General features: G+C 37.6%; 1 protein-coding gene across 3 annotated transcripts in view; it reads right to left on the reverse strand.

The window, feature by feature from the left end:
- Positions 1 to 20793, reverse strand: part of ATP8A1 (ATPase phospholipid transporting 8A1) — a 124877-nt gene that overhangs the window by 101980 nt on the left and 2104 nt on the right. For all 3 annotated transcript variants that reach the window (XM_063335568.1, XM_063335570.1, XM_063335569.1), the window contains exons 2-5: positions 10560 to 10674; positions 8442 to 8541; positions 6013 to 6111; positions 1644 to 1689 (exon numbers count right to left, since the gene is read on the reverse strand). In XM_063335568.1, the coding sequence (XP_063191638.1) occupies positions 1644 to 1689; positions 6013 to 6111; positions 8442 to 8541; positions 10560 to 10674 (360 nt within the window). The remainder of the gene's footprint in view (positions 1 to 1643; positions 1690 to 6012; positions 6112 to 8441; positions 8542 to 10559; positions 10675 to 20793) is intronic.

Consider the following 20793-nt stretch of genomic DNA (forward strand, 5'->3'; position numbering starts at 1 on the left):
GAGCATCATACTGATTAAATATTTAATTATTGCTTTGACAATAGGCTGTATTTGACAATACATTTAAATATTGCTTTGACAGTACACTAGGATCAATGTTGTACTTATTTGAATCCTGCATTAGCCTAAGAAACTTGTTTCTCAGTGCTAGCAATATTTTATGTATCCTCATTATACTTTCAACTTCCAAGACGTGTGCATGGAACGTTCAGGAATTTTAGGAACAGTCACCAAACAGCTGACCAACTAGGTAACCCAGGAGAAGAGGCAGGAAGGACAGTAAAACAAGTTTTATTTATTTAAAATTTTGTACACTCTGGGGAAAAAAAAAATTAGAAGGCACTTCAAGATTCACTGCCACCTAAAACTGATGGCTGCAATCTCAAAAGCTATGAATGCTTGATGAAAGCATTGAATTTTGGATGCCTACATTAGCTTTCCTTTGGTTATCTGTTTCTCCAGGCCTGTTCTCTGGAGATTCCTATTCCCAGTGCTTTCAGTCAATAGATTTATCTCCCTGCCCTAAGCCCTCCAATACCTCCTATTGAGATACATGCTCAATAGTTTCATAAGTTACCTTCCCCCTCTGTCCCCCATAAATTTGCAGTAAATTTTAAGATTTATGTACAATTTAGGTAGGCTTTAAAATGTATGTTTTTAAGTTAGAGACATTTCCAGTGGCTAGCAGTGGCAAACAATACTGACCACTTCCCTCTCTAAAAAACTTAAGGTTATGTTTGCTATTTATTTAAAAAAGATTCCATGTAAGATTCTCCTCTTTGTGGTATTTTTCATACTTTCTGCAATCAAATTCACGTGACACTCACTCCTCTTCCTGTTCATAAAAGCAGGACCAGCTCTTTCAAGACAGGCCTACCTTAGAACAGATAACATGAAAAGTTAAAGAGCGGCAAAGCAGGAACTTAAACTTGGGCCTTCCTACCTGACAAGTGTGTTTAGGACACATTAGCTAACATCTCCCTTGCTTTCTGAGCTAAAATAATCCTCTGATTTATACCTTTTCTTTTCTTTATTAAAATGTTTGTTTCTTTGTTTTTTTTTAAAAAAAAAATTACATTCCAAAGTTTCAGTTTGGGTACACTGGCTAAATATCTCATTATCTCTAATCAAACTATTACATTGATTTCATATTAAAAAAACAAAATAAACCTGTATTCATCCTTATCCAAAGTTCCGAAGCAGCACAGTAACATAGTTCCATTTTATGAATTGTCATTCCAATTGCAGTTTTCCAAAATCAAATTATTCAAGATTTGCTGGTTGAAAAAAAATTATGATTTGCATACTTAGAAATGCATAGACTTTTCACCATAATCTAGACCCACTAAATATAGCGGTGATTATGATCTTTTAACAGCTACAGCATCACCTGTGATGAGTAAATATTAAAGTTTCTTAGGAACCTCATAAACTTAATCTATAATGTATCCCATTTTGTGGGGCTAATGTGACTGCAAATTGTTATTTCAACTGTTTAGATTCCAACTTTTGAAATAATCTGCATAAGCAATTTCCCACTCAATTACCTCTAAGCAGTTCCGATGACATTACCACTACTTGCAAAAAATTCAAAAAACAACTCCCCACAAACCACAATTAATAAGCTTTAAAAAGTTTCCTACCTTGGGTTTGTTTCTTGTTCACCGCATTATCAGCTTTATGCCTTTTCTAAATTAAAAATGCATAGTGGTTAAAGACTTTTGTTGACATGATAAAGCTTTCACACTTAAGATAAAAACCACACGTATCACCCCCTCCCACTCACCAACCCCAAAAAACAATTTTAAAAAAAAAACCAACACATTTTAAACGGGACTATGGATCACTTGCATAGTTATATTCATCAGGAAAGTCACACCCAGTTCCAGGCTAACCGTGTTGTACTAAAATGTCCTCCCATGTGCACAATCGCTATCTAAACAAGTTCCGTATCTACGGAAGTGGTTTATACGTGTACGATAACTTTGCCCTTTCCTGCAATCAGGAGATGATTCTACCAGAGCAAAGATCATGGAACTATTCTTCATACAAGTATCTCATACAGAGCTGAAGTCAAGCAACGACTGTGTAAATACATGACTTCACTTGCACAGAAGTGCCTGCAGACTTCAGCAACACTAACAAAACCAGACAAAAATCAACAACCCCTTCTCCACCTAAACAGGCCATGATGTCCCTCAGTTTTAATATACCTGTGAGTAACCTTCTGACAGAAATATTCTGCTGCAGCTGGTAACCACCAGCATTTTCAAGGTATAATCAAACTCATCTTAGCTACAAAAACCTTAGGTGACCACTAGTTTAAACACATTATTTAAGACTAACGAACTCAGTGCTTCCTGAACAGGAACAGGATCTGAAAAGTTACTTTAAAAAGAATTAACTGCTTTAAGTAAGCTTTTTGAAGAGAGCTACAGAATTCATGCCTTTGAAATACAAAGAAAATCAGAAGCAATCGTGTAAATTGAAAGAAAAATAAATCAAGTTACTTAATGGATGTATTTCTAATAAAATGCTGGTATGACTCTGAGCAAGCAGCTCTTAAAAGGTCACCTTATCACTTTGCAACAACTAAGTTAAAGTATTACCTTACACTAGATTTTCAGAGATTATCAGCAGATTCTCCTTTCAAAAAGATGGCTGATTTTACAGATAAATAACCTTTGATCAATGGGAAGGCATAACAACTTGACCAAAGCAGGTGTTTATTTGCCCACAGGAAGAGTCTCCTCCAGCTTGAAAAGTAACAGTTTAATGTCAGTTGCTTTCTGAGCTATGATGGGTGAAAATCATTGGAAACAGCCGACAATCTAGCACTGCATATCACAAATTTTGCTGGCACTTCTGAAGCATATATGGAAAACACATGCTGTTCATGAATAATCTTAGTTTTCTGCTAAGATCTTCGGCTTCTTGGGATTTGGTTCTTGAGCTGAAAGTATTATTTTGTTAAGTATATGTATTGATATCGATATATAAGGTTCCCATCCAAAAGCCAATTAATCTTGCTTTAGTATTAGATGAAGATAACCATTCCTGGAGATATTAGATATCTCACTGGGTAAAGAAACTAAGACATGATGAAAATTAAATGTTAAGGGAGAACACACTGATATTTTACTACACAGCAAGTGGTCATCTTTCCCAGGGAAAAAAAAAAAGCACAGCTGTCAGAGTCAGCCAAATATTCCTGCAGGATATAACCAACAGGCAACATTAGATTTCATACCTGTTTGACTACAAAACTAAAGCAAATTGTTTTGTTTGGACTATAGTCTGTGAAACTCAGCTGTGCAAGTGAGAAATTGATGAAGTTACCATCAGCTATATACACATATATATACACATATACACACAGAGCCTTTAAATTAGCAGCTAAATTCTCCCAATCAGCTCCTTCACCTCATTCAGTTTCAAAAAATTACAGCAGGAATTAACTACACGCTGAGGCAATGGAAATTTAACAGAAAGAAAAATAGTATTTGAATTGCCTTTAGATACTTGTGTAGTATATTTGGAAATGTGAACTTTATTGTTATAGCTGATACATGCAAAAACCACCTAAACCTGTTCTCTGTTTCCTCCCCATGTCAAACTGTACACTTCAAGTTGCAAAAGGCAAATGGTACAAACAAATGACATAAAAGTAAGGTGACTGGATGAGATAATTTTAAAAAGGACACTTTGTACAGTAGCAGCAACCTCAGTTTTATATTTGCCTAGACACTGACAGATGGTGTAAGTCTGTAAGCATTAACAGCAGAACTGTTAAAAATATCTGAAAGAACATGAATTGATTTTATGTTTTTTTTTTTTTAAAAGGGATTTTGTTTCTGTAAGGAGAAAGCAACAAAGACATGTAAGAAGAAGGTGACTATTGGGAAGTAAATACTAGAAATGCAAAATAGAACAAAAACATTTAACGGAAACACCGTTGTCTCTTTCAGGACCACTCAACTCTGTGGCCCAGGAGCCTCGTACACCCCAGAGGTACAATATATGTCACTACCATCCATCCACAGAGGTAACTGAGGAGATTGAGTTAACTGTATCGGCAGGAAAGGCCGCATGTGCCCAGCCACCCTCCATTTCAGAGCTTCTTTGCAGCTCACCACTCTTCCTCTTGATCATGTTTCTGCATATACATTGTAATTCTGCTCAAATATAGTAAATCTGATGTTCCCAGAAAGCCGCCTATTTGTGTGCAGGGCAAGACTATACTACCTGCAACACTTTCCAAAAATCAAGAGAACAGCCCACAACATCAAAACCCAGGAACGCTACTCCTCTAGTGGACAAGGCACGCCATATGATGATGCATCTAACTTCTTGTCCTCAAAATAAAATGTCTGCAGAACTAAAAGAGAACAAGAGAGGATTAAGAAATTCTTGGCATCCAGAGTAATTTGGTAAAGCATCAAGACTAATCCCTTAGATACAAAAAACATCATCTGAAGCTAAATGACTCAATGATGTTATGCAAATTAAATAGCCAGGTTCTCCAACAGCAGGCAGGAAGGTACTCTGAAAACTCCAACATCTTTTGTATGAAGTAAAACAGAGCCTGAAATTCCTTTCCCTAGACACAGAATAGAAGAAGCCAGTATGGACCCTACCCACAAAACAGAAGAAGGCAGAAAGGACACGTTGGTTATGACAATATCACAGCTCTAAGTTTTCATTCAATGCAAGAAGGAAGCAAAAGCATCACTACCACAAACACCAACTGGAGAGAGCCAAGGAAAGCCTGGCGTAGGTGGGGGCGCCTGCCTAACAAGGACAAGTGTTTCATGGGCGTTCCTGGCCATCAGACATCAGCAGATCACAATTAGCACCAAGACATGAAAGACTAACAATAAATTACACCGGGCTGGAGCAACTGGGCAGAGTGAAAAAGGCCTATTCCCCTTGCTGTCTACAAAACTGTGCCAAGTCACAACACTGAAAACAAGGATTTTATGCATGTGACTTTAGAAATAAAGGGATGCATCACATGTATGGACCTGGATTTGACAACTGGAAAAAATCCATTTTTAAAACTTTAAAAATGGCACATTAGTGACCTGTACTCATTCATCTCAAATGTACTACACCAAATAGATTACTATTCTAAACATACTGAAAGCGTCACGTTATAATTCCAGTAAGAGGTTAAAAGACACTTTTTAGAAAGGTCCAGGAATTATTTGGTCATGAAACAAAAATCCATCCAGTTTCAGGTCTGTAGGACAAGTGAAGATGCTGGAGACTATGCAGCCTCGTAGATCTGCAACTCTGAGTTCCTGAGGGCTTATCTATTTTTCTCGAAAGGCACCTCAAATAAAGATGTAAAAATAAAAAGGATTACGGAAAGATTTTTTTTTAATCCTACCTTCTTCATGGACTGGACTAAAGTCAGAAGTTCTCACAACTTTTCTGTAAAATGTTAGTCTAGTATCTCATTCAAAAATTGATCTTAAATCCAGCTCACAAGTATAATTATTGGGAGTAAAGGACTCTGCTCTGCTCATGCAAGAAGAAAAAAAAATTTTCTAACCAAATAAATATTTAAAGGTTATTTGGTTTTAAAACCAGATTTCACCTGAGATGAACTCAATAGTTTCCAATGTTCTTTTAGCAGAGCCCTTGCTTGAGAAAACTAGCAATGCTCTCGACTTGACTGGGTTCTGTGGAGTCTTTGGGTCCAGTTCACACTTTAGAAATATGCTTGTACTTCATTAATGAGAAGTGTTTTCCCAGGAAAAATCTACATAATAAACACAACACTCAGTGTTTTACTCTGTTATTGTTACTTACATATATAGTAAACACACTTTCAAATCATAACATCATATCCTAAAGATTTCATCTTCTGAAGTAAGCAGCTTTAGAAGCTTTCAAGAGATCCAGAAGGCAAAAATGGTTCAACACAGAATTATTCAACAAATTTTTGTAATACAATCTATGAAAAATTTAAAAGCTATTTACAAAATATGGCTGTTAAATACTTACAATATCCTCTATTATCTCCTTCACTGCAGCTACAGCTAAAATAAATAAGAGAGGGACCAATGTTGTGTAACGGCCTGTTGGTGATACATCTGGTATTTGCTATTAAAAGAAAAAAAAAATATTTGTTTGCATTATTGGTTGAAAAACATATTTTTAATACAAGAAGCAGTACTTCCTGTGCAAATACAGACAAGGCAACTGGATTAACATTTTAGACATGGCGATGATTATTTCCAAGAGAGGGTTATCATCTTCAATTCAAAAGAAGCTGATAGAATAAAACAACAATTTTAAATAGCACAGTATTCAGAGGAGTTACTTTCAGAGGTTTCAGTGTCTGCAGCACACTCACCTTTATTTTCCTGTTTCAAATTAAATAAAATACATATTTATAAAATACAATTAATTTTTTCAGTTTAGATTTTTGTTAGAGTGGACACAAGTCCAAAGTATTTTTACTTCCTTACAGTTTTAATCTCTAAAACATATTTTGTATCACACTAGTTACTAATTGACAAATTTCAAATAGCTGCTTTCTGCCAGACTATTGTAAGAAACCCATTTTTGGTAAGCAGGTATGGACACAGATGATGCAAGTTAATGACAACATTGATAGGTCAGAGGATTGCTGCCTTACAATAGGCAATGCAGCCCATATGACTACAATGATATCTTTGCAAGAAAAGAATACACTAGTAAGTAATGCCTCAGTGTGGTTAGAAAACATCCTCAATTCATCATAAAATGCTTTGAAAAACAGCCAATGTTATTTATGTATTATGCACATTTCTTTTTGCTACCACCACATTGTGCATCTGAAAGAAAACAGGATGTTATATGTACGCATGCAGTTTCTTGGAGTAAGACCAATATAGATGTATTTTCCAGGTTACTCTAGACCACATTTTTCAAGCAATTACATGGAAAGCAGGCAGAAAGTTACTGCTGGGCAAGTGCCTATGTGTTGGCTACAAGGGAAAGGCATCTATCACTTCTTGAGCTCTTCCTACCCTTTAATTTCTATATGTATGCCCAAACTCCCCCATTCCAATTACACGTTATTTTCCAGGCGAAATACGAAAGCAAAAGGAGCAGCAGCCCATACTCTGGTTCCGCTACCCCGTATTTCTTACTCCTGCCAGTGCAGTCTCACTGATAGCCCGATAGTAGATGGTGAGCTTGTAAGTCCTAACATCCCACTTCCTAACATCCCAAACACCTACCTGCCAGCCTCTCACGCAGTCATGCCAAGCCTCAAACAACTTCTGAAGCCTCACATTCTGTGTTGCTAACTTGATGTGCACAGTGGCACCACAAGAAACACTGCTGGACCACTGGATTAGGCTAAGATGCCAAACAGGGTCAAAAGGATGCTTATTTAGAAGCCACAGGTTTGCAGGCAGACAACCTAGTGAAATCCTGAACTTCAGATTTTCTCCTCCCCTAGAAAACGGTGCAAGCTACCTGGACAGATGTATCCTAAGAAACTGCTCCAAGCACTTACAGAAGCAGCAAAGAAACCTGAATAAGTACAGAGGCATCAACTTTCACTTGCTGAAACATCTGAAGTGAGGGAGAAAAAAGTACACATGGCAGCATATACGCCATTATTTTAGCAATTTTTTTGTGGTATGTCAATTCCTAACACAATGACCTCTACAACATTCTAAAACATGCACAAGAAATTTTGCAGAAAATGTGTGTTTATCAAATATGATTAGAATACAGAACTAGCCAATGGTAATTATCACAGCACTTGCCCACAGTTAAATTTTCATTCATCATCAGCTACTGCATTCATATAATAGTATACAAAACGCCACAATCTACTTTATCGACTTGAACTACTGTAAAATTAAAATATTTTGATGTATCTGCAAAACATTATGTACTTCTTCAAAAGAGTCTCAGTAAGCTGGGTCAGGGATAGCCCTTTACAAACATACTGAACAAAGCTACAGTGGTGGTATAGAAAAGATTGTGTGCTTTCTTCCAAGCCAGCACAGTTAACCAGCTGGAATATGGGAAATAGCTGCTGAAGTACTGGACCCCACTGCTGTTTTTCTTCATCTAGCCTCAACTTCAATTGTTACCAGCTTCACTCTAAGAATACAGGTTTTTAGACAGTACCCTCCATTACGAGAAATGGGATTTTCCTGTCACAACAGTCTTTTTCACCTGACAGTATTTTAGCTATACTAAACCAGTTTTACAGAAAAATCTCTGTGTGTATTGTGTTATCTCCAAGGAGGAAAACACACAAAACCACACATTTATTAAAGGTACATTTACACAATTCAGCTATTCTGTGAGGCTAACGAGCTCACAAAGAACGGTACATCAAACTCAGTGTCTCTACAAAATATCGCCTATGGTGTAAATGTGCTCTCAACAAGTTTCAAATGTTAGCATCTTATTGTTGATCTTACCTGAAGTAATGCAATAAAAAGAAAAAATGCATTAGCAGCTCTTCTGAACTGGGAATAAAGGAACCTTGGCAGGAATGTGATTATGTTGTACTTTGCAGTGCTGAGAGAGAGAGACAAAAACATGCATATTACAGTTTGAAAAATTCTTCAAATGTATTCCTTCCCTCTCAGTTACACAAGCTTTGAAATAAAACGGAACCTTTTGCAATTTCTGTGCTAGCAAACACATTTGTTTTGGCTAAAAGAGAAACTGAAAGACTTCTACAGAGAGAGTCCTGCAGGCGTCCATAAACCAGTTAAGCCAGGGAAGCACCTGCCACCTATGGAGACTGTCACAAGCTTCATGTTGAGCCAAGAAGATCCCTTGTCATCTCTGCCTGCTCTGTGGGAAGTAGTCAAGTTCTGCTGCCGCTCAGTTACAGGCAATGAGGGGAAGTGGTGAAAAGCTGGCCCAGGTTGCCCAGAGAGGTGGTAGATGCCCCATCCGTGGAAACCTTCAAGGTCAGGTTGGATGAGACTCTGAGCAACCTGATCTAGTTGAAGATGTCCCTGCTCACTGCAGGGGGTTGGCCTAGATGAACTTTAAAGGTCCCTTCCAACCCAAACTATTCTATGATTCTAAGAAAAAAAAAAATAAAGAGAAGGTAGCAGGCCGGTGGTTGTGCCACTGCTGAGGACGCAGGTAAGGCAGGCTCCACTACCCTACCCCACCAGCCATGGCATATGCTGGGCAGGTAACTCTGTGCAATGGCTCCTGTTCAGACAAAATTTCTGGGGAAAGAGGTGTAACAAGCATAATGAGAAGGGTGCTAAATCAGGACCGAGGAGCTGTGGAGCCTCTGCATCAAGTATGAGTTTGCAGAATTCAGTGTAAAAAAAAAAATGTAACAACAGGATCAGCTAAATTTAAATGGTGCATTTAAGAAATGATTAAAATTACAAAACTCTGTTAAGAGATAAAAAAACCCTATACTCTTCACTGAATGTAAAGTTCACTTTTTTAAAAACTGATAAGTACTGGATATTAAGTGTAGTTTTACTAAGGCTGAAAGAACAGAATACAGTTTCACGGAATCTTCAGAGTTGGAAGGGACCTCTAGAGATCATCTAGTCCAACTCCCCTGCTAGAGCAGTTTATCCTAGTGTAATAAGCTCTGCTAAGCCATCATCACAAAATGTTTGAGCTCCCAGCTCTTTGACAGCCTTACATTTATTTAAAAACAGACTGTTACCATCTAAGGTCCTAGTAACAGTAACACTGAAAATAATCATGCCAAAAACTTAAAAACTAAAGACTTATAAGAATATTTAAACTGGTTTTAAAGTCAATAATATTTAATTTAACTTAGCATAAAACAGTTGATTTAAAGGTGCAATTAATATATTCTGCAAAAAGTTCATCACTGTCAAGAAACAAAGGGAAAGACAGAAAAGGCAAGTCACGTACATGAACCAAAAGCATTATAAAACACCAAGTCCACGAAAAGAAAAAGCCCACCACGTTATTTTCACTTGGGACAGGGATATCTTTGCATTCATTTACTTTGAATTTTAACATCAGAACTGAGGGCGTTTTCAGATCGAAATATACATTATTTATGAGTATTCAGTGTATTACTTAAAATTCAGTAAAAACAAACAAAACCCCACAACATAAACCATCAGCAGAGTCCTAAAGCTTGAACTTGAAATTCAAAACTAGTTTCATAAGCCACCACAGCATCTTTGAAGCTGGTTGACTGAAAAAGACAGTTTCCAAAGCACAATGTCAAGCTCAAGAGAAGTGCACCTACATTGGCATCCAGCTACCAGAAACATATTCAGAGGTGACCGATGAACTGAACTGAAAGCTGAAGAACAAATCCATACTCCAGGGATATGCTGATGGTGCAGCTGTAAAGGCAATACTTTCCCACCCCAATCTTAAAAAATTGGAAGGTCAGGTTGTAAACAACGCAGCTGTGCTGCCCTCGCTGGTCTGCTTCACTCCCCCCTCCAGAGTCTGAAACTGTAACCAGTGGTCAGAGGAAGTGGCAGAAGCAGAATGCACAGAGTCTTCCTTCATTTTTGCTATGCAACATTCTGAAATTCAGTATTAACAAAAACACTAATTAATACCTGACATGATTATTGCAGAATTTAGTTAGCTGGGGCTGATTGATGAATATAGTTCTCAGTTCCTCTTGATCAGCTAGAGAAGTTTTCTCTGAAACATCATCTGTCTTCTCATAGCCTGTAAAAACATAGCGTGATTTTCCATATAAATAGGTTTATATACACAAGATTCAAGGCACTTTATGAGAAGAAAATACTTCTATTGTGAATGTGAACTAAACGCATTTGCTTTTCTCACAATAACAAGTAATGATCATTTAAAAACAAAAAAGTTTCAACCTTTTGAATCATTTTAATTAAATATGAGGATAAAAGGTATATAGTCAATATGCTTTGTGTATATGATATGGAATAATAACTGTAAAATCTGCTGAATTCATAAGTACACCTAAATAGCTTGTGTCACTTCATGGCAATATGAACTATAGTCTATTAATGCATCTGGTCTGAATCCAGAAGTGAGAATACAATAATAAATTTCTATCTCTCCCAGCTGAGTGATCTTGAGTTAAAAACCGGCAGAATTCTTGAAATCACTTCCAGTACTGAGGTAAATATTTTAAAAGAAAGACATCACAAGAAATATACAACACTAACGTAAGAAAAAGGCAAGAAATTCAAGAATATACCAGTAATACCAGGTAACGTGTAATAAAAAATGTAGCTATATGACAAATACGCATTACAAACTCCGAAGATTGTACAGAGTGTACAGAGTATTGTAGAGATCATTCACCAGATCATTTTCAAGTTTTCCATGTAAAACTTAACATTGGTCACTGCTGAATTCATAGGAAAGTCAAATATTTAAAGGGAAATTTACTGTAACTTTTATACAATTCATTTCCTGCACTGTATCTGTCCAAAATACACATAACACACTTCCCCCTTTCTGCTTCTTTTAAACTAGTGTTACACACATGCACACATCCTATAGTAGTGTTACAAGAGTTTGCAAAAAGAACACATAAATAGGTAAATTTCTTAAGAAAACTCTGTGAAAATTTAACCATTAATCTCAATGGTAGAAAACGTGTTTACCAAGAGGATGTCTGAACAATGAAATTAAATACACAAAGCATGTGTCTAGTACAGCTACCTTAAATCAAAATGACTAATTCTATATTTTTGCACAAATCACCTCTTCTCAGAAATACTCATAGAAAATTCATTGTCACAATTAAAACTAAGCAAACACAGGAAACCAATGAAAGTTACCCTACAGTGAGATCGATGATATTCTTCCAGTCCTCAGGAACCCTGCCAGACTGCTATGACCTTTCAAGGACAAGCAAGAGTGGCCTAACGGTGAGACCTGCCAACTGCCTCTGCATTCATGAATGCATCTCATCAGATCCCATGGATTTGTGTATTCCCAGTTTAAGCGTTCCCTAACCTGGTCCTTCTCCACTGAGGTAAGTCTTTCTTGCTCCAGACCTTCCCACTGGTATCAGGAACCTGATAGTTCCTCATACCAGAACCTGTGGTTCCTGAAGGCTCATCTATCAGTAGAGACCAAAGTTGAGAAGGCTCCAAGTCCTGCATCCTCTTCGGTGTCCTTTGTCCTGCAGGTTCCCTGTTCCATTCATCAGCAGACCCATATTTTCCCCAGTCACCTTCCTCCTGCTGTTACACCTGAAGGAGAACAAGAAGGGCTTTCTACAAGCCCCTCACCAGATTAAACCCCGGGCAGGCTTTGGCTTTGCTAGGTAACCCCACCCCTCTATACTCCTCTCCAGCCATCTGTCTCTGCTTTCACCTCTTATGTTCCCTTGTCCCACTTGAGTTTTGTCAAGGGCTCCTTGCTAATTCATGCAGTCCTACCATGCCCTTCACTTGATTTCTTGCTCGTTGTGATGAACTCAATCTTGAGCTGGAAGGACATGATCCTTGAAAGCCAAGGCCACTAAGCATTTGTTAGTTAATAGGATACCATTCCTTCACCTGCTACAAATTTTCTGCATGAGACCGGCCAGATTATTCCCAGAAAAGTGACATGAGTATATTCTTCGTTTGGTGTGTGCTTAACTTGAAATGGTATTATTAGAGTTACTGACGTTCCCAGCATCTGCCTCCACTAGTCAGTGAAAGCTGAGCTTTGTGTCTATTCTTCTATACGAGGAATCTTGTACCAACCTGCATCATGACTTTCATCTGTAAAAGGGGATACCAATGTATTCTTCTCTCTCAAGACTTTTCACTAACATTTTGTCAACCACTCAGCCATTACATTGACAACCAACAGGCCTAAGAAGTCTATTCAGGATGGAGCTTGTAAAGTAAACACAGGTAGGGCATAAATCAATCACCAAAAAGCTTTAAAATAATGGATAATAATAATCTGGGTGTGTATAGCTGCTTGTTAAATAAACACGGATCATTCTGTATGCCAAATGAAAAAGTTACATAGAAAAAAAGCTATGTTAAAATGCAACTGAATACAGCAGAATGTATATGCATGTCAAAGATAACTAAGGCTGTACATGAATCTTTACAAACAGGTTATGCAAAATCAAAGTCATCCTCCAGTCCACTGGCCTACTACATAGCCTCTTACCTATTATATGCAGAACATATATTTCAGACACTACCATGCAAGGTCAAGTCTCCACACATTGTGCAAAGACTCAGCAGCAACTTGTAATTTCATGCCATTTGCTGTTCAGAATTCACAGATTCCATTACTATGCAGGAAATCACCACTACTACATTCATCCACTGCAATTTCTCTATTCCTTTCCTTCCAACTTGCTCAATGAAAGGCACACATCCAACACACTTCTATTAAAACTTCAGTACGTATCTCAAGACAACCCTTCAGAGGACGGGCAGCCTAAGACTGGGACCACCTGAACAAGCATCCACACAATACTCCTCAACTCAAGAAACTACATGGCGCAGGTCACAGACTAAGCGTCCTATTTCCTGTTCTTGTTGCTACCTCTCCTTGGAGTAACAACCATCATACAACTGGCTATGCACAACCTCCAGTACAGAACTCCATAAACATATATCCCTATAGCACAACTGGATATAGGAAGACTAGTTTTCCAGTCAAGCCATAAATGCACATCCAGTCACGTGTTTATACACCCAAATCCATCATTCCCAGTACAGGACAATTACTTTCCAGTTGCTTGATGAAGGAGCAAACACAAAATATGGCTCCTGTGAGAGCCCTCAGGTGGAAAAGCTGGAAACTATTGTGTCAACAGTACCAACCTAGCCTGACAAAGTTCAGGAAATAAGGAAAGAGTTTGCACATTTGCGGAATGTACTACTTTAAAATTAAAGTATTCATTTAAAAACTTATGCCAGTATAAGCCTTGAATACTGACAGTGATAAAGCAAATATTAGCAGGCATTAAACACTATATATTACCTGTTTGTTAAAAAGACTAACAAACTGTAGGCACTTATTTTCATATATCAGTATTACAGCATTTATTTGTTCTCTTTAACTAAAATGACAACAAAAAGGTGCTGAGGAGCTTCGTAAACATTCACTGCCCCACTTCCTACTACCTTGAATTCACTTTTTTCAATTTTCACTTAAAAAGCAATCTTAGGAGTTAAGTTCTGAGCCTCACACATAGCCCTTCATACTTTGCAGCTTCAGAAGAGACATCCCTCCTGCCCTAGATGCATTATACTATACTGATGCTTTAAAGGTTACACATGTCCCACCTCCCTGCCTAAATTTTATAATACATTCACTAGAGTATACAGACTGCTACACAAAGCTCAGTATCAAGGAGATATAATTTTTCTTCTCTGTTTGTGTGTGTTTGTCTATATGTGTATACACTTACACAAAAATACCTAAAAGATTATGCATTACTGAAGTTATTATATAATCTGAAGTGGTAAATATGTTTAATTTAAATGACTAAAATGTTTTCCAAGCAACAAGAGACACAAAATGTTCTTCGAAATGCTCTGCTTTCATATAAGATTATCAGAAAGAGTGTAAATAAAAAAAAAAGAGACACTGAAATTTTAATTCAGCATTTGATATAGAGCTTCCACATCCTATCCTCCCATGCTGCCATTTCTTTAAACGTCCATATACCGTCCTTTGCAACACCGTTACATCTTGCTCGCATCCCCTACACAAGAACTTCAGTGAAGAGTCAGCACACCTGAGTTTCAACTCCTCTGCAGCTATGCGTCTATCCTGGTCAGCTGCCTAATGCCTCCCCAGAAATTGGGCACACTCTTCTTGCCAGGTAGCTGCTGGTTTTCAGAACTGCCTGAGGTCAAAGAGGACTCTGCTGCACAGCCGCAAGGCAAGCCAAAGCTCAGGCACCATTTCTGGGCACTCAGCATGCCAAATGTCATCAGGGACACTAAACACCTGCATATGGGACAGGCCTTCCCTACAACAATTTTTTTTTTTTTAAAGTCAATACATTATGTTTTACAAGTGAAATTTTCCACTAATTTGTCAGATACAGGACAGTATGTTCATAGGTACTGTGTTGAGCATGACTGGGAGTTCCCCACATGATGCATTCACTAGAATCGCAACTAAAAATTATCTATCACATTCCCAGGGTTTGTTTGTATTTCGCATCTTCAGAAAACTACCATAAAGCATTTCTAATTTCTGCCATGTCTCGCCCACACTCATCTAGCATAAACAGATTAAATCATCAAAAGATTTATTTTAGTAATTTTTTTCAAATACAATGTGAAAGGAAATCTTCATCCTATTTTATTTACCTAAGGGGAATAAAGAATTTGACAACAACTGGTTGGCACTCAGACGGCCCAAAATAATGCCAGGAACTAAAATTAAAAAGGAATATGCTTTTCAACAAGTAAGGATGTTAAAGTTATGGTAGTTCATATGTTCGTTTGAAATGTCTACCAATTTACAGTCAAGAGGACAGAAATAAAGGCTGCATATTAGTCCCATTATTACAATCCCTGATGAAATCTGTCACCTTACAGGAAATAATGTCTAAGACACATATCATTTCAACTATTCACTTTCAAACATGAAGTAGGACTTCTATCAAACTACACTCACACACCTGAGCCTAACTGCATTACATCACCCCCTAACTTTTAAGAGCTACCCTTCCATGAAATTTTAAAAGCCCAAACTATAAGCTTGAGCTTAACTGCTGACTAACCTCACGTTTCAGTGCAGCAGGTCTACATAAAAGCTCACCACTTTGGAGACAAAAAAAGAAAAAAAGCGCGCTACTAAGTGCTATACTTCTTCCTTCAGAAGTGAGGATCCGTTGGCATTAAACCAATTTGTATGAACTCAGCCGATTAAACAAATAAGCAGAGGCCAGCCTGCCATAAAAACATTGTCTACAAGTAACCGCAAGAACAAATAAAGCATACCCATACTTAATGGAAGAGAAATTTCACCAGATCATCTCTTGCTGAAAGTAGCTACATTTTTGATAAAGGTGTGTTTGAAAAGGATGCATTTAACATACGCTAGGAATTAAAGAGAGTTGGTTGCCCTTCTGTAACCCATTAGAAGGTTCCAAGACAACAGAAGAGTATTGACCTAAACATTCAGAAAGTTGACTAAGAAAAAAATATAAAAACCTAAAGTACAGAATTCAGAAATGAAGAATAAAACCTATTCTTCATGCACAGACAATAACAAAGCATCAGCTATTACAAAATTCTGATTATGAAAACTCAGTGTAAAGAATAAAAGTAAGAACTTAAGATGAAGCAATCATTCTAATCTCTTTTTTTTTTTTTTAAAGTGTAGTCATTGCTGTGTTGCAGGTATTAAACTGATAGTGACCTAACTTGCTTCTTGTTTGTTCATTGCACTAAGCTATCAGAAATGCATTATTCCAGGGCTTAGAATTAAAAGTAGAATCACTCTTTTTGGCCTAAAGGCCACAACAATTTAAGGTCACAGCAAATTCTGAAGTACTTCTTAGTCATAATTTTGAAGTCTTATATTTAGCAAGAGTAAAACAGCACTTATCACATTTCAAACAGGAATCATAGAATCTTCATGGTTGGAAAGGACCTTTGAGATCATTGAGTCCAACCATACACACACAAAAAACCCTGCTACAATCTCTGCCACTAGAGCATGCCCTGAAGTGCCACATCTAGATGTTTTGTAAATACCTCTAGGGATGGTGACTCAACCACCTCCCTGGGCAGGCTGTTCGACTGCCTGACCACTCTTTCAGTAAAGTAATTCTTCCTAATATCTAATCTAAACCTCCCCTGCTGCAGCTTCAGACCATTTCCTCTGGTCCTGTCATTATTCATCTGGAACTGTGATGCTGTACTAATAAGACCTGTCATTCAGAAAGAAAAACAAATATATTCCAAGACTCTTCTTCCTCTGCTGCTGCCTGCAAAACTGCTGATATTTAACTGGAGTTGAGCTGATATTTAACCACAGCTGAATTATCAAACAGATTCTATGACGTACATTCTTCCATGCCCCCAATGACAGAAAAGCATCTGACTTGAAAAAAAAAGTTTAAAGTCAGCACTTTAAAAAGAATAATAAGAAATGTCAACACATCATACTACGACAATTTATTATGCAGAAATGGCAAGCTTCAAAACTAATTTCCTCTTAATACTCAGAATCACACTTTCTGATAATATATTTTGATTATTTTATTATTTTATGTCACTGCAGGGCCCAAACCAATAAAAATGTGCTTCAATATCAAAAGGAATGTAACTATTACCCTAATCAAAAAGCTCATTTACAAAGCTGTTGCATAAACTAGAACGACTGTACATAATATTTTTGTTCTGCGCTCTGAAAGTTATTTGCTAGCAGAACACAGAATCTGGAAATTATTGATGGATAAGCACAGAACACCACGAATTTCATTCAAAGTCACTCAATAAATAACGGAGGTTTTGATTCAGGATTTCCTTCAATCTGTTCAAAATTAAAGAATGGAAGTTAAGTTATATGCAAGAGTGGGAAATGGCAAGAAGAGATTCTAAACAGAATTGCTGCGAATTCTGAAAGTATGGAAACTGGGTAGTTTGTTCCCATGGTACAAGCTGTACCCAAAAAAAAAGTTCATAGAAAAATGTGTATTTTGCATAGAATACATGTTTTCATTATGCAGCAAAAATAGTATCTTCATCAACAACAAAGCCCAAATAAATAACCAATGAAACAAACCAACAAAAAAAGCCCCCAACCAACCAGCTTGAGCTTTCTCCAACAAGAAAATCCATTGAAGACCATATTTTATTTCCAAGAATAAATTTGGAAGAAGCAACTCTGTTTCAACACACAATATTTGCAGGGACTCTTCCTAATCCTGTTTTGATAATAAATTTTCTAAATTAGTAAAACACCACCAATAAATTCTAAAGAGTAAGCATTGCCCAAATATTTTCCATATATCCAAATTTTCCTTTAGGTAGGGTAGTTGAACAGTTTCAGTTTCCATTCCTTAAACTAGTCTAATTTTCATTACAAGAAATTAACAAAGGTAAATACAAATAGAGTGTGACATGGAAAGAAAACCATCTCAAATCACCAGAAGTATTTTAATTAACTTCCCTTAATCATTAAAAAGTTAATTTTCAAAGTACAGCACTCAAAAGCTTTGAAAGCTGGTGCTGTAGCCAAGAACATCTCACATGAGTAAGTCTGCTAGCTCACATTCCCAAAGAACGCCGCACAGTTCAGAGGGTGTCATTATGAAACAGAAGGTCCCTTCAGAGGTATTTGTTATAAGGCCATGACACACCTTTGATGAGAGAACAGGCACTGGGAACCTGACCCGTCAGTCTGTCCTTCTGAGGACTCAGGGCACAGAAGGGAATTGTAATGACCTGCTTGAACCTGCTGGTACCACAGAGATGGCCAAGCCTGTGCTAGAATTAGATCAAGTTTTTTCATGTTGCAAAGCACTGGGATCTCAGTCTGCAAAACAGACTTGGCAGAAAAAAACCAACAGACACAAGTCACCATAATGAGCACTACATCTGGTAAAATGCTATACAGTCCTATAGAACATGAGTAGAAACACCCAAGGATATATTCAGCATTACAAAAACAGACAGTCCACTGAAGGCAATCTGATGACTACTACAGAATTTCAAAATACTGTCCCTCTTCATATGAAAGTAATCTCATCTTTTGCACAACTTCGGCTTCACCTAAGTTTTCATACAGGCATTAAGCTCCAATAATACAAAGAACTAGTTATTACCTACTTGTTGTTGGTAGACAGCACCATGGCACCTCAAACTTCTACCCTTTCTCAACGATATAATATAGTTGACTAAACTCCACCAATATACGGATGAAAATCATTAATGCTTCAATCTTCAGAGAACCTTAATAAGAACTGCCAACCACAATTCTACTCTTAGAGTCTCTCAAAAGAAATAACATGCTTTGAATTATTACATTTTATATGATTTAATAAATGCATATATTAACTGTGCAGCTACATATAGCTAAAATAACCAGAGTTAATTACTGTATTTAATAAAGCTAGATGTAGGCTACACTACTCAAAGATTCCCCATGTGTTTTGCAATTGCAGAATACACGACACCGATGCTATTTCCACAGCACCAAATGTCTGATGCCCAGGTACAATGCTGAGTTAAGATTACTGGTGGTGAAAACACATGTAGCAATTTCCTAAATTCATTTAGGAGGCCAGATCTTCCATGCCTTGAACAAGACTTCATTGATACACATACCACTTTAGAACTGCAGCGTTTCCTAGGCTTATGGTGAAATGCAGGTGTTCTGCTATGCAACAGGAACAATAGGCACAAAAATCTATTAAATAAAGGTTATAAGCGTACCTGGTTATCTTTTATCAGACATGAGGAGCACAAGAACCTGCAGAGGTTTGGAAGAATGCCACAAAAATAGTAGTTCCTTTATAACCAAATCCTTTTCTCTATGCAGGTAACATTGTCTTACAGATGTTAAAACACCCACAATTTTTATTTTGTAATAATTTACATACTGTAGTATCAATTCTTCTGTGCAACTGTCAACCAGTTCTTGGGACTGATACATGTGTGCATCGTTCTGACAGTTCCAACTTAGTTTATTTCATCTGAGCACAACAGTTGATTTTCTCTAATAACAGTATTACTATCTCCTCATATCAGAGAGCACTTAGTTCTGAGACGATGTCAAGACTGTCCAGCCTGATAAGGTAGCTCATGATCCATGGAAAAGGTCTCTGAAGCAGAAATTCGTTGCTGCAGTGACAGGAGAAAAAATGAGGTTTTAACCTCAAAGACACAATACAAAAATTCTAGAATAAGGGAAGTAATATTAAGCTTGCCTATCATATCCCTACAAGTCTTAGGCTAATCTATGGAATGGTCAATGTCATAACAGCACTTATGGGAGCTGCTGTTTGTGATTACAGTATTATCAGAGACTTCCAAAGAACACATAGGGACCCCACCGATAACAAAAAATTCCTACTCTGCACTGTAGCTAAGACTCTGATGGAGGTCTCTGAAGGCAGTCTTATCATCACTTTGCACAAGAGCCTCCTGTGATGGACAGATGTGCTGGTATTGGCTGGGATAGAGTTAATTTCTTTCATAGTAGCTAGTATGGGGCTATGTTTTGGATTTGTCCTGGAAACACTGTTGATAATAAAGGGATGGTTTAGCTATTGCTGAGCAGTGGTTACACAGAGTCAAGGCCTCTTCTGCTCCTCACACCAGTCCACCAGGGAGTAGGCTGGGGTGGGCACAAGAAGTTGGGAGGGGACACCACTGACCCCAACTGACCAAAGGGATGTTCCATACCATATGATGTCATGCTCAGCATATAAAGCTGTGGGAAGAAGGAGGAAGACGGGGACATTTGGAGTGATGGCATTTGTCTTCCCAAGTAACCATTGTGCATGATGGAGCCCTGCTGTCCTGGAGATGGCTGAACACCTGCCTGCCCATGGGAAGCAGTGAATGAATTCCTTGTTCTGCTTTGCTCATGTGCATGGCTTTTGCTTTACCTGTTAAACTGCCTTTATCTCAACCCACGAATTTTCTCACTTTTACTCTTCTGATTCTCTCCCCCATCCCACCGGGTGGGAGTGAGCAAGCAGTTGTGTGGTGCTTAGTTGTCAGCTGGTGTTAAAACACAACACCAGAGCTAGGGTTCCACAGTCCTTTTATGTCACTGTCAAATGCTAGGGATGAGACCCACATTGCAGAACTGTGGAGTTCTCTTTTTTTAGAAAATAGTAACATTTACTTACAAAGAACT

The sequence above is a fragment of the Chroicocephalus ridibundus genome, chromosome 5 (genome assembly GCF_963924245.1).
Source record: "Chroicocephalus ridibundus chromosome 5, bChrRid1.1, whole genome shotgun sequence".
In the NCBI taxonomy this organism is placed as follows: Eukaryota; Metazoa; Chordata; class Aves; order Charadriiformes; family Laridae; genus Chroicocephalus; species Chroicocephalus ridibundus.